We start from the raw sequence: 14667 nt of genomic DNA, 5'->3' as shown, positions 1-14667 counted from the left end.
CCACTGTGCTGGAGTTTGAGAAGGAGGTGGGGAGTTTCTTTTGCCAAGACGCTAACATTTTCCCCAGCAGGGTTAGCTGGGATGGGGACGCAGTGGTTAGTGGGCGATTTAGTTTATTTTGGTTTCTGTACTTATGCCCTGCCCCCATCCCAGGCCATTTTTATCACTTGTCCTGCCTTTCTCAGCACATCCATTGACTTACCTCAGTGGGGCCCAACTGTGTCTCCTTCCTTAACTACTGCGGAGATCCTAGAGTTCCAGCAGCTGATTCCCATGATAAAAATCGAGATCAGAGAAGGGGAGGCTCGGGAGGACTGGCTCATTGGTCTCTTTTAATGGCTAAAGATTCCCTTCAGGTACAGTGGCACACAAACCCTCTCCCCATGTGGATTGTTGAGCCCATCTTGTCCACAGCCTGGACCCTACAGACAGGATGCCTTGGAGTTATGTAGACCTCAGGTTATTCCTGTCTTGGGAAATGGGAAGGACTGGCCCATAGACTATCCCTAATGATTGCTCCTGGCTCCTTCTGGTGTGGTGTTGTTGCTTGATCTGTCTCCTTGTGGAATGTCCAGGGTCACTGGTCCAGTGGCCTTTATGAGGCCCTATTATAGAGACCCATTTCCCTCTTTCTAAACCAGAAGGTATAGAGATCCCAGTTGGTACAGAAGGAGTCTCAGCTTCTCTTCCAGAGAATATGGACTGAAACTAAATATGGGTCTGTCTTCCTGCCCCACTGTAGAAGCTCTTCGCTTGTGGGCACCACTGGTAAGTGTTCTGCTGCTGGACATGGCTGGCGAGGCCAGCTGGAGCCTACTCAAGCCCTTCTAGGGGCTGCTAGTTTGGTCTGGTTTCTCCCTCCTCTTTGAAAAGCTGAAGGCTGGGTTTGGACCACAGTGGAGTTAAAGTCGGCTCTCCCCCTCCTAGCCTGTGCCTTTATATCCTGTCCTCCTCTGGGGGTAGCTGTGTGCATAGCTGACTTCTACCTTCGAGTCTCTCTTGGACTCGGACATGGAGCATACGTCTAATTACATTCACTGTCAATCTCTCCGTTCAAAGCCACCACCAACTGGTCTTATGGTCTTTGGACCATGACCTTCGTCTTCACGTCAAACTCTCTGCTTACTGTCTAAGCTGGAGAATTGGGGGCAGGGTTGTTGGGGGTCCAGGCAAGGGAGATTGGATGAGATCAGCGTCTTGGACAGTGAGACTCATTCTGTTTAACATAACTGAATAAACCGAACAGAACTGAAAAGGAACGATTATGAAGAGCTTACTTTGTCCCCCACCGTATGCCGGGCCCCGGGGGAGACTAGGAGGGGAAGCCAGAACTTTGGAGCTGTGAGAACCCCACACCTGTATCCATGCCCGGGGCAAGGCCCTCGCCCGGTGAGTGCTTACAGTTGGTGGGCGCTGCAGTTGTAGAACTTGAACTCGGTGCTGACAAATATCTTCCCTGTCTCCTTGGATCTCAGCTGTAGCTCTAGCCCAAACCAGTCTGGGGGTAGGAAAAAAAAAAAAAAAAGGAGAGGGTAACACAACCTGGGAGCCCAGTGGAGAATCTGAGGGTAATCCATTAAACCAGTCCAGGGCTCTCTTGGGGGCATAGATGGTAGATGAAAACTGCCTGAGGCATCGCCTCCCAAGAGGGTCCCCTTGATCCTGCTGAGACACCCGTCACTGAGACCCAGCCACCACCCCCACCCCTTAGGGGAAACGGAATGAACCACATCCCACGGAAACCCTTGCTTTGGTGAGGCATGTTCAGTTACTGAAAGACTTCAGGAAATATGAGGCCCGAACCCCTCAAGTCCCCAGTTCCATGGGGAGAACCCCACTGGAAATCGCTGGCTGGAGCCACTGCCATTCCTAGAAGGGAAGGGAAATCTGGGAAAACTCTCTGCATATGGGCAGATTTAACCCAAATGGGAGCAAAGGTTTTCCTTCTTCCTGAATTTTGCTTTGGGCCATGACAATTAGCTTTCAGGCTCAAACGAGCTGTATAAGCCCATGGTAGCATCTGTGATATGAAGGCTTGGTCAGGCAGCTTTTGTGCTGGCGCTCCCACCCTGCCCCCTCTGCCCTCTGTGCATCACCCTATCCCCCGGGCACTCTACTCTTGACCATTCTTTTTTTTTTTTTTTTTTTTTTAAGATTTTATTTATTTGACAGAGAGATATAGCAACAGAGGGAACACAAGCAGTGGGAGAGGGAGAAGCAGGCTTCCCGCTGAGCAGGGAGCCTGATATGGGGCTGGATCCCAGGAACCTGGGACCATGACCCAAGCCAAAGGCAGATGCTTAAAGACTGAGCCACCCAGGTGCCCCTACTCTTGACCATTCTGGTAGGGCAGCCCCTGGCATGTGACTCTCGCAGCACACACTTCTTACCTTGATCCAGAGGGATGCCCGGGACATCCTTGGGTCCTGGTGAGATGCAGATGACCTGGCTCCCAGACACTTGTCCCTCCACCTCGGTCAGGTTCCCGAAGGCACAGGAGATGCCCACAGACAGGTCGGGGGCATCACTCACAACTAGGCTGAGCTGTGGGAGGAGCAAAAAGCCTCAGGAGGAAAGAGATGACACCATAGGAAGAGAGAGTTCTAGGGCCTCTGGGAACCAGGGCTCCGGGTCTAGCCCTGCTGTGGCCTGCTTGCAGACTCATGGCCCCCAAGCTCATATCTAAGGAAGGACATTGGTCTAGTGATCCTCTGACTTTGACACAGAGTAATTACTGGAGTGCAGAGTTGATGGCTTTTATTAATATCACTGAGTTTAGTTTTCAGTCTTGGCCAGCCTCATAAAGGACTGGGTGAAGGGCCCTTAGAGGGAAAGGTACCAAAATTCCTCTGACTCTTGTCATTCTGACATGAAACCATGACCCTGGAAAGCAAGTCTTCAGCTGAGCCCTTTGCAAACAAGCTGTAACGCTGGCTTACCAATCTGGAGGGTTACTGGGTTGGTGGGCAACAGCTAGCCCTCTCCCTGGCTACGATTCAGTGGCTGCTTATCAGGATGGCAAGTGTCCTAGAGTTCCTGCCTCTCTGTGCCCCCAACCCTAGGTGCCCTGCTTGCTGACAGTCCCTGCCCAGTAGGGCGGTGGCTTCCTAAGGAACTGTGGGGACCAGAGAAAGCAAGGAATGTGGACACCAATAGCTCAGTCATCTGCAGTCATCTGCTGCCTCTGGGTTCCAATGATCTAGGCTAGCACTTTCCAGCTTTTTCAAGTTTGCATACCCTCCTCTGAATGGTAAAAATACCACTGAACGCCAGAAATGAGTTTGTCCACAACACAATAGAATATCTAAGTGATATTTGACACAATAGGTAAAAAATGCACCTGGCTTCCTCTAGCAACAGGGGGTGACCATAAGCGTGCATGGCAACAATACCCCGCCCCACCCCCGCCAGCCTCCAAGTCGGGAACCACAGTGTACATAGGTCTCCCATTGTCTTCCCACCAACACCTGGCTCTATTTATTTGCCGTGGCTTCTCACTCACAGTGAGTGTCACCTAGCCTCTCCAAACATTTGTTTGCTGCTGAATCCCTGCCCCAGTTTCGTTTCCATGGGGCCAAGAGACTTAGGTACAAACTCCCCTATTTGTTCCCTCGGCTCCATGGGAGCCAAAACCTCCTGGTGGGGATGAATGAACAGAAATCTTGGAAGGTTCATTAACTAATTAACATCCATAAATGCTCATAAAACCTTCAGAATGAAATAATCGTGCAGGGCCTAAGGACATGAAATATTTGGGGTTGTACTCCGACAGGTGGTTAAGGGCTGTTTTAGTCTCTTTAATATCACTTTAAGTACATACTGACTGTGACTTAAGCCTCGGTCTCTGTCTCTGTCTCTGTCTCTCCTCTCTCTGTCTCTCTCTCACACACAGAGGCAACTCTAAGGTCTGTGTGAAAAACCGCATGAAGTGGAGGAATGTAAACAGAGCATGTAACAAACAATGTGTTATTTAGTATCAGATCACACTATGTTGTAGATGTTTGTTACTAAATGCAGAATCTAGATTTACAAAACAGATCAATGGGTAATGAGTTTCCCGGGAGTACAGAGAATGACTGTGCCCTTTACAATAGGAACTACCATTGGTTTTCTATAAACACAGCATTTCCTTGGAGTGTTTAAAGTGAGAGCCAGTGACAGATATACGTGCACGTGTTGAAGGAACACGCGCACACCACGTGCGTGCTCCGTGCCCTCCCCCGCCCCCTGCGGCCCCCAGGAGGTGTTCCTTACCCGCCGGCTGTGTTCAGACACTGAGATGCTGCTGGGCTGCACCTCAAGGCTCATGCACTGGCTGATGCTGGCCGCAAATCGGTTGGGTTCCCAGGCGCGCTGGCACTTGTCCCTGCGGGAGCACCTGCCAGGGACACACATTCATAAGAGGTCAGGCCTCTGAGACCCATCTGCTGGGCTCCACGGTCCCCTGGCGGTTTTAAGAGTGGTTTTCTGCTCTGAGGCTCTTGGCTTGTCTTCTACTTATGCTTTTCACTTAGCCCAGAGGGCCTGGGTGACTCCCAGATGGTCCTGATCACAGTTAAACACAGACTAAGAGGAAGTGGGACTCACCCCCAACATGAGCGGTACAGTTTAGACATAAAGAATAGCACCTGGGGCCGCCTGGGTGGCTCAGTCGGCTAAACGTCTTTGGCTCAGGTCATGATCTCAGGGTCTTTGGTTCAAACCCCATGTCAGGCTCCCTGCTCAGTGGGGAGTCAGCTTCTCCCTCTCCTCCACGCTCCTTCTCTCTCTAGTTATCTCTGTCGCTATCTCTCTTTCTCTCAAAAAAAAAAAAAAAAAAAAAATAAAATCTTAAAAAAAAAAAAAAAAAAAAAGAATAGCTCCCGATAGATAGCATCTTTACAGGTTGTGTGGTGAGCAAGGGCGGCAAGTCTGGGGAATGAGAGGGGTAGCCCCAAAAGACGCTAAGCATGTGAGCTCTGGGGCCCGGCTGCCTGGATGCTTCCCTCCTTCCCCCAGGCCACGGCATACTACGGTGTCCCTTTGGGCAAGTGACTTAATATCTCCGTGCCTCAGTTTCCTCAACCATAAAATGGAGAGGATGGTGATAATACCCTACCTCACAGGGCTGGCGTAAGGATTAAATACATGAGTACTTAGAAAATGGCTTTTTGGGGCACCTGGGCAGCTCAGTTGGTTGAGCACCCAACTCTTGATGTCGGCTCAGGTCATGATCTCAGGGTCCTGGGATCACGCTCCCCCTGCTCCTTTGCTCTTACGCGCTCTCTCCCTCAAATAAATAAATAACTCATTAAAAAAGAGAAAATGACTTTTCAGCCCTTATAATAATGTTAATGATGATGACTATTCACGTTATCATTCTACCCCCAAAAGGTGTCCAAGGCAGGACAGGTCTTCACTGAGTGGGACGGCCTGCAGGAGATCCTGTGGCTGGACTAATGACTCTCTGAAGGCAGGGACCATGTTTTATTCATTGAGATGGTCTCCCTGTCACATGCTGTATCTTAAATAAATATCTGCACTGTGAAATAACGCCTGGAGACAGAGAAGCAGACTGGGGTGGGTGGGTGGGGGCTGCCTTCGCCAGAAAGCTGTGCGGCCGGCCATCTCTCCCGACAGCTTCAACTCGGCCCCGGGGCGGCAGGTGGGCACGGGGACGCCTGCGAGCCGGGCATCTGCTGGCCGCCCATGTCACAGGCGAGCACATTCCAGGGCTGGTGCTTCTCCAGACCAAATCCCCCCGACATGCCACAAGATGCCACAATCCCTCAGTGATTCCCCCCACCACCACCTCCCCCTCCCCCGCCCCTCCCTGCTTCCTTTCCAAGCACATAATGGATCTAAATATGAATGCTGTCAAAGAAAAGAATTATTGAGGTTTAAGTGAATCCTTAAGATAGCTCTAAAGTGAGCTCTTGACTGGGGCCTTTATCTCATTGACTCACTGAAATGGCTCTTTTTTATCATACTATTTATGGCAACAGCCCTAACAGAGATAAATAGCCTTGGAGACAATAACACACTTGCAGGAGCCAGGCACACAGAAGAGACAGGAAGGTTTCAAATCCCCCCCACCCCCCAGACCTAAAGCCTCTTCAGCGATCTCCCTGGGCCTCCGTTACAGTCCAGTGTGCGGGCCTGGGAACTGGAACTGGGCCCATCAACTCCTTCCCACCCAGGCAGGCCACAGGTGGCAGGTGCAAGGGCATGGCGGGGGCCTGCTGACCGCGAGGAGGACCCAAGAGGAGCAAGATCTGGGCACGAAGAGGAAAAAGCTTGTTTCTAAGGGCTCTTGACAGGCTGGAGGGAGAGGTGTGCCCCGTAGGTGGGAGGGATTCTCGGCCACAGGTAAGGAGCTCAGAGGACGGAGGAAATCGCAATCTATCCTGATGTGGCAGCTCAGGGGTTCTAGAAGCCACAGCCCACCCAGACAGGAGGAAGACAGGGGTGGTGTGGGGCCGCCGGGAGACTCCAGCACTGTGACAGATCAGTAGGCTCAAGCATGAGCTGGGGAACACGGTTGTCCTTGCTGGTGAATCAATGACAATCCCCCATCTGTAAGGGGTGTTCCACCTGGGAGAAGCGCCGAGTGCACCCAGGCTCGGTGGGCTGCGCAGGGAGCAGGGGGTGGGCAGGTAGCCTTGGGCACTCTGCAGGGGGCAGGCAGCCCTCAGGGTCCCTGATGAGGAAGAAATCCTCCTGATGAGAGAGGCCGGTCGGCACCACAGAGGGGAAACGCAGGGGTGGCCACATCAGCCGTTCCCGTGCTCAGCAGCAGCGGCACCCCTTGTCTCACTGGCCCCGCAGGAACGTTTTCTGCAAAACTTCTTGAAGAGCCTTTTACCTCCAAACCCAAGCAGGGAACCCAGTATTTGTGGGCTTAAATCCAGTCCGGATTTTGCATCTGTGAGGCGCCTGCTTCCCTCCCTCCCTCCCTAGGCCTTGCAACACCTGCCACAGAGGCGGGAAGCCAAGAGCTATTGTGCAGGACCCTGAACTCTGGCCCTCCGCCTCCGCCTCCACCCCAAACCTCGCTCATTGCATGGAGATGCTCTGCCGGCTGGCAGCGAGCCAGGGAGCTTCCAAGTCCATTGGGGAACAGAATTCCTAGCCAGCGCCTGCCTTTTGGTTTTCACCCTCTTCTCTCCCTCTGGGGCCCTTTCCAATTAGGAAGTTTAAGTGTGATTTTGCATTTCTATTGAGCTGGTAGTCAAGGGGCCGGGTGTATCTGAATAGGGGTGTGAGGCTAGTTAGAGTGAGACACAGACTTCTTGAAATCATGAATTAATGCGGCCAGAAGGGTTCTCCCAAAGGTTCAGAGTTCATAATAATTACTTTGATTTGCACAGCCTATTCTGCGATTCCTTATTTGCAAAGCATTTTATTATTTCATTTAATCCCCACAGTGTACCTGTGAGGTAGGCATTATCCCTATTCAGCGCTGGGGGAGTGAGGCCCAGAGCGGTCAGCGGACCATCCAGGGTCACACAGCAGCTCACTGGAGTCCAGATTCCCCACCCCCAACCCCACCCTGGCGCAATGCCATCTGCACGCGGGCGGCAGGTGGCAGGATGCACTGAAGAGTTTCTGGGGAAGCTGAGAGAATGCTAGAGCTTCACTGGTGAGTTCTTTTGGTGCCACTACCCTTCCCGGTATTGACAAGGTGCAAACTAGGGAGCAGCCAGGAGGGCAGAATTTGGAAGTGAAATGAGAGGCAAAGGCATGATGCTGGGAAAGAAGGACCCCCACCTGCCTGCAGCCTCTCTTCCTGCTCTCCAACCTGGATGTGAATTCCTGGAAATTCCTCACACACTGGAAACCCTGGGTCACATCCTCATCAACAGTCCCAGGAAAGCACCTGGTCATCAACAGTCCCAGGAAAGCACCTGGTCATCTGCATTCCAGGCTCCTTTTTGGAACGATCCCCAACTTACATGTTGTGCAGGGAGCACCAGCCACAGTGAGGGTCCCCCGAGCTCAGACACTCTCCACAAGTTGTGTACTGCTCACAGGATTCCACGGGGACCCTGGTGATCTGGCAGAGAGAAGAAAGACAGCACAGTTAGATCAGGGAGTGAGGACTGGCTGATGTGTGTTCGGACTCACCTACACTACTCCCACCGGTAGTTGCACTGTCCCCGCGGGTAAAGAGGGGACACTGGGGGGCGGGGGAATCAATGGCCTCTCTCTCATCCGTTTTCCTGGTGCAAGGTGGGGTTACAGCTAAGGGGAATGTGTTTCTGGGGGTGGCCAGCCCAAGGCTCCTTCTTGCCTTCACCAGGGGCAGAAGCATATCTTCCTCTCTCTGTCTGCCCGCCACTCATGTCCTTCGAGAGCTGGCCAGGCTCATGAAAATGGTGACCTCTGCTGAAAGCCCACTGAATGCCACCAACTTGTCTCTGAAGGGCTTTCAGCTGGACTTGGGCAAAGACACCCTGCCTGCACAGAACACATTTGAAAAGGGAGAGAAGGAGAAACTTTTCCTATCTAATAACATTCATCGTATGGCACAGTCTCTCTACATCCAACCTAACATACCACCTGGATCCAATTATCCCATTCTCTGATGTCTGCAAGCAATTTTTTTCTAGTAAATCTTCCATCCTTTTGAAAAGTCTGGTTAAATGGGAACATCCACAGAGATGAGCTGCCTGATTCCGTCTTGCTGGGGAAAGTGGGAATTTGCAGATCAAGTCCCTCCCCCCACCCCAAGGGTGCAGCCAGAGCGAGCTCCCGCCAGTTTCCCTGTGAGGCCCTGCAGGGTCTTGAGACGGGCCTGTGTGGACCCAAGACCACCACCTGCCCAGTATGTGTGACATTCAGGTAAAGGGGTCTGAAGATTGCCTTCTTCCATCTGCAATGCTCGGTACCGCTGCTGGTTGGGGCAGGAGGCTGATGGGCTGCAAAGCCATTTGCTGGGCTGGGGCTGAGTTCTCCTTCATCAGAGCAGAGAGGTCCCCCACACACTGGATGTGTAAACCAAGTGCAAACACACAGTCTGGGGTCCAGCCACACGCTGTTCTGCCTCAGGCAGAGGGACAAAGGATCTGCTGGGGACACTTTCACAGCATGCTCCTGAGAGGATGGGGAGAAGTTTAACACGCTTATCTAGCAAATGTTTATCAGTTGTCACTACAGCGAGGCTCCAGGGCTACGGCAGAGGGAAAGACTAGCCATCAGGCCACGGGTCCTGCTCCTCGGAGATCAGAGTCCATGTGGAGTTGGTAATTGCAAAGCTGGAGCTCCTCGCCTGGGACAGGCGCCACCGTAGAGGAGGGGTGCCCAGGACAAGGTGTGGGGGGAAAGAGGCCATTGGAGAAAGCCTGAGTCAGGGGAGGAGAGCGCTGGTGCAGAGACGCGGAGGGGCACAGCACAGTGAGCCGTTATCACGAGCAAAAGTCATTAAGGACAAGTTCAGCAGAACTCAAGGGTATTGCCTGGCTGGGGCAGGGTGAGATGTCATGGGACATACGCTGGGGCCAGACGAGGTCTCCTGCACACGTCCCGGGAGGCTCCCTTTCTTGGTTGGGTGCTCCCCATTCTCACCACATCGTAACACCTAACATTGCATCACAAGGCTTTTCTATAAGCGGGTGGACACAATCAGCTTTAAACAGTCCTAACTTCCTTTTAATCACAAAAATAATGCAGGAAGGATAATAGTAAAATCTGGCAGTTCAGTTTAAGAAACTAGTCCTGGGAGAGTGCAAGCCAGTCTGAAATAGCCTCCAGGTACCAGACCCGAGGGTGTGAGTCGAAGCCTTGTCTGTGGTGTGCCCTGATGGCTGACAGAACAGCTCAAGGGGCTGAACTGCCCCTGGGCCGCAGGAACAGACAGGGTATCCCGGCAGAGAAAGGCCGCCCCACACCGGGAAGCGCCCCGCTCAGGTCTCTACTCCAAGAGCGGTGCTGTTCAACCAAGGGTCCTTCGTGGAAGAGTGGTCAGGGCGGGGTGGGATCCCCACACGGCGTCTGAGGGTGCAACTCACGGACCTGGGATGCCTGTTCACATCCAGAGAGATGAGTCTTGGGGTGCCTTCCCAGTGTCTGAAGGGCAGCTGTGTGGCCACAACAGGACTCAGGGGTGAAAAGTTTCAGGAAAGCCCAGCCAAGGAAGGTCAAGGTTGTCCAATAACATTCAGCCCTCGCTTTGGCAAGGAACTCCCGTCTCTGGGATGGGAAAGTGAGTCAAGGTGACAGGTGTCTGGAAGGCTGCGAGAGGGATTTCTGCCCCCAGAGGGAGGCTGCCTTTGTCCTTTACACTCTGCTCTATTTCTTGCAGCTGACCTAACTCTTCCCTGAGTCTGCTCACGATTCCTGCCCCGAACGACTTGGTACAGTTGAAAGAGACCATCCAGGAGTGCCAGGGGGCTCAGTCGGTTAAGCGTCTGACTCTTGATTCTCACCCAGGTCATGATCTCAGGGTCCTAAGATGGAGCCCCACATCAGGCTCTGTGATGGGCGTGAAGACTCAGATGATTCTCTCCCTCCCTTTCCTTCTGCCCCTCCCCCTGCTCGTGCACGCTTGCACGCTCTCTCTCTTTCTCAAATAAATGAATATATCTTTAAAATAAGTAAATAATAAATAAATAAATAAACAAACAAATACATAAATAAATAGAAGAGACCATCCAGCCATTGCTACCAGCCACTGGCATCATTACATTGCCTTAAGAAACAACCTTGACCTCTCGGACTTATGGCCTATGACTCCTCCAAGGAGCACCTTTCTGAAAGCCTGCCTCTCCTGGGCCTGGATCTCTAAGCCTTCCAGGATCTCTGCAACCCCACAACACCAGCGGGCTTCTGCCAGGTCCCTCCAACGCGCCCCCTGAGGCCTGGGCACCATTGCAGCCCAGGACCCAACCTTCCTTTCTTGGGTTTCGGGCTCCGTGTGAGTGATGTCTGCATCTGGCTGGAAATTAAAACAACTGTCTGCATTGCATTCGGCCCGTCTGTCAAAACACAGCCCGGCTCTCAGCAGCTGGGAAAGACAGCCCTGAATGGGAGCAGTGTCTCCAGCAACAAAGCCCACTTTCACGCCAAGTGCCACGGAGATAGTGAGAACCCTGTTCTTCTCCAAACATGAAACCAATAGCACAACTATTTTTCCTGTTTCCTGGGCCCTCCTGGTGGGAATTTCTCTCTCTCTCTCTCTCTCTCTTTTTTTTTTTTTTATAATGCACTGAGTTGAAGAGCAAAGTGAAACAGGAAACTTCTGGGGTGAGGGGTGGTTCTAAAACTTGAATCATCCCCTCCTCCAAGATCTACTGGGCAGGCACAAAGCAGAGGCAAGAAATGTCCCTGGGACTGACATGGAGACCCTCCATGTCAGATGTTTCTGTGGGTTCTCTGTCTTTCCCATATTCACGAGTTCTCGTATTCATTCATCAACCCATAGTCACTGATTCATTGATCACACCCCTACGTACAGATAAGGGCCAATGCTAGGCACTTCGGGGGAATAAAAACAACTGCACCTTAAGACACAGCCATCAACTTCAAGTTGCAAACAGACCAGCCGTGAAAAGGCAAGAGCGTGATGTGTGCTCGAAAGCACTGTAAGAAAGCTGAGGGGATTCAGAGCGAAGAGAAAATACTTTTCATGTCTGCTGTGTCTAACACGATAGCCACGAGCTCGTGTGCTTATAAGCACCTGAAACGTGGAGGGTTCTAAGAGGTGCTCTAAGGACACAAGGCACCCTGGATTTTGTATGGAAAAAAAAAGTTATCACATGAATACTTTTTTATTGACACACGTTAAAAATGGAAGTTTTCAGACAATGGGTTACATAAAATCTATTATAAATATAATATATAAATATATAATATATAATAAAATTTATATATAAATCTTTTTAAAAGTATATAAATATATAATAATATATAATATATAATAAGATTTATATATAAATCTTTAAAAAAGTATGTAAATATATAATTATATATATATAATATATAATAAGATTTATATATAAATCTTTTAAAGGTGTAGCTGCTAGAAAAGTGAACATTTTACACAGGGCTTGCATTTCCGGCTTGCATTCTGTTTCTATGGGCCCGTGCAGCTCTGGGTGGGCGTTCCGAGCAGGTTTTGTGACAAAACAAGGCATGGGCCTGGGTCTTGAAGGGTGAATCATATGGACACAGAAGGAGAGTGCCCCAGGTGGGAAGAGCTTCCGCGCAAACGGAAAAGCAGAGTTTCTTCAGCAAACCTTGCGTGAGAGCCGGGGAGCGGTGGGTATAAATCTGGAGAGGCGGGTTTGGCTTAAGCTGGGAAGGAGAGGGCAGACCACGGAACTGGGGACGTATGAAGTTTCTGAGCTCTCTAGACTACCATGGCTTCGCCAGAAGAATGTCCTCCAGAAAGACAGGGTCCAGGAGCTCTCAAGGAGGAATGGCTCTCCAGGCATGGTCCTGGACCCAGCACTGTTGGCATTACCTGTGAGGTTATGAGGCACGAAAACCCGGAGCCCACTGAGTCAGAAACTCTGGAATGGGGTCCGAGTGGTACTTCTAACAAGCTCTCCAGCCATTCTTACCACTTAAAGATTGGGAACTGCTGGTACAGATAACCTCACTCCTTGGGTCTTTTTAAATGTCAGGTTCCCCAGGCCAGGAAGAAAGGGAATAAAACTTGACTTAGGGGCAGTGGAAGGAATGAGACTGATTTAGGGGAGTGGGAGAAGGAGGTATTCTGGGGACTGCTTTGGGCCCAGGGAGAAACCAGTCCAGACAGCTCTGTCTCTGGAGGCCCTAAAGGACCAAGTTTGAACGTCTGAAATCCAGATGCTTGGCCCTGCGTCCTAGGTGACAGGCATGCACGTGCTCTAGGACCGGGCAGGGTGGGACAGGATGGGGTGGGGACCGACGTGGTCTCCAGCAGCTCCAGAAGGAGCCCGAGCTTCCTCCCGAGAACTGCCATCGAGTCGGGCGCAGCACTTTGTCGGGGCTGACTCAGAGTTTAATGGGACACTCTATGACGCTGTAATTAGTGTTTGTTTATTATGATTGCATTTTAATTATGCCAGAGGCTCGCCCACCCCCTCGGCTGAGTGCTGGGATCCAAGGGTAGCTAGGCTGGGAATGAGAAGCCTGCGTCAGAGGATGCCCTCCTCCTGACCCATCCACCGCCTTCTCCCCGGGACCGCGGAGCTGCTCCGGACAGCTTCCACGCTCGCGCTCCGCATTCTCTGCTGCTTGATCTTAGGTCTCGTAATTATACCTCTAATGAATATAACTGTCCTATTAAGTCATTTACTTAAGACATACTCTTAATTAAAGGTGACTCATACTGTGTTCCTGGCCCCTCTGGCCTTGGGGCCCTGCATCTCGAGTGTCTTCCTTGGCCTGATTCAGCAGGACTGGAGCTCTGTGTAAGAAGGGATCTGTGGGGCTGTGCAGAGATTAGGGTGGCTCCCCCCACTCTCCCTCTTCTTAGCATCCCATGTAGTCTCACAGGGCGGGAGGCCCAGCCTGGCCAGGAACATGACATCAGAGTCTTACTGGCTCAGGTGACAAGTCATGGAGGGAATGGCTGGAATCAACTTTACGCCTCGAGATCTGGAAGAACATGGCAGACCCGCTGGGGTATGGAGCACCCGGGGTGAGGCCAGGAAGGCGTCGGAGGCCCCGGACAGGCAGTACCTCAGGTACCAACACAACATCACTCTTCAGAGTTGTCCGGGGGTAGGCATAGGAAACAGAGCCCTTTGCCAAGTGAGCTTGGGGACAGAGAATCAGTGCCATGTCTCTGCCGCCGGAAAGGAGCAACATGGTTCTGAGAACCCAGATGGGTCTCCTGGAGAAAGATCTGTGGTGAAGCAGCACAACGCATGGGATTCTGACAACCGATTGTGCCCGGGCTCCCTGTAGTCCTTAAACCCTTCCTGAGCGTTTGTGTTGTGTTACACTCTCTGCTGGTCACTGGGGCCGTATTCTCTGCCTTCCTGGAGTTCTTGGTTTGTTTGAGGACAAACCCAAGGAAACATACAATCTCAACACAACGGGATAGATGTCACAAGAGAGGGAGAACCAAGAGACCGTCGTGGCTCAAAGGACAGAGAGCAGAGGTTTGCCTGGTTGGGGCAGGAGGGGGCATGGCACTCCGTGGTCCCGAGGCCCTGTGGGATTCCTCTGCAATCGTGCAAGAGAGATACAGAGGGAACAGGAGAAAATCAGGGAAAGCTGTTCTCCAGGCTGGTGGGGCCCCTCGGAGAATGAACATTTAATCCCCCTCTTCCCTGGAATCTGTTGCCCCCCGGCCCCCGCCAGATGGTACACCTGTCCCCACACGTGTTCCCAGCCTCCTGACACAAGGAAAGAAACAGAGGCCTTCTCAGTGGCCAGGAGCCAGGTGGCGGGGTGGGAGGTGGCGCACACAGCCTGGCTGGGGCAGGCAGTTGGTCTGATCAACAGCTCGCCGTCCCCAGGGCCAGGGCAAAGCGCACAGCAGCTGAAACCCAACTGTCCCCTGAGCCTTGCTCCTTGCCTTCATACCTCCTTTAGGTGGTCCCACCAGCTGGCCCTCCCTCCCCTTGCACTTAGGAAGGTCTCGGCCCCACTTTCTCTTTTTTCCCCAGTGCAAGCCTGTTTTCCAGCAAAGCGCGATGCTCTCGTTCATCCACGGCCGAGGGCAGTCCGAGGAGAGCTGCAGCCAGGCCCGGC

At 52.1% G+C, this 14667-nt stretch overlaps 1 protein-coding gene across 1 annotated transcript in view; it reads right to left on the bottom strand.

Annotated features, from left to right (window-relative positions):
- Positions 1-14667, bottom strand: part of PLXNA2 (plexin A2) — a 207723-nt gene that overhangs the window by 67843 nt on the left and 125213 nt on the right. Inside the window, exons 5-8 of the mRNA XM_059412985.1 lie at positions 7935-8035; positions 4255-4378; positions 2391-2544; positions 1402-1498 (exon numbers count right to left, since the gene is read on the bottom strand). Coding sequence (XP_059268968.1) covers positions 1402-1498; positions 2391-2544; positions 4255-4378; positions 7935-8035 — 476 coding nt within the window. The remainder of the gene's footprint in view (positions 1-1401; positions 1499-2390; positions 2545-4254; positions 4379-7934; positions 8036-14667) is intronic.

The sequence above is a fragment of the Mustela nigripes genome, chromosome 10, assembly GCF_022355385.1.
Source record: "Mustela nigripes isolate SB6536 chromosome 10, MUSNIG.SB6536, whole genome shotgun sequence".
NCBI classification, from domain to species: Eukaryota; Metazoa; Chordata; class Mammalia; order Carnivora; family Mustelidae; genus Mustela; species Mustela nigripes.
The sequence above is the reverse complement of the archived record's forward strand: the minus strand, read 5'-3'. Positions and strand labels throughout refer to the sequence as shown.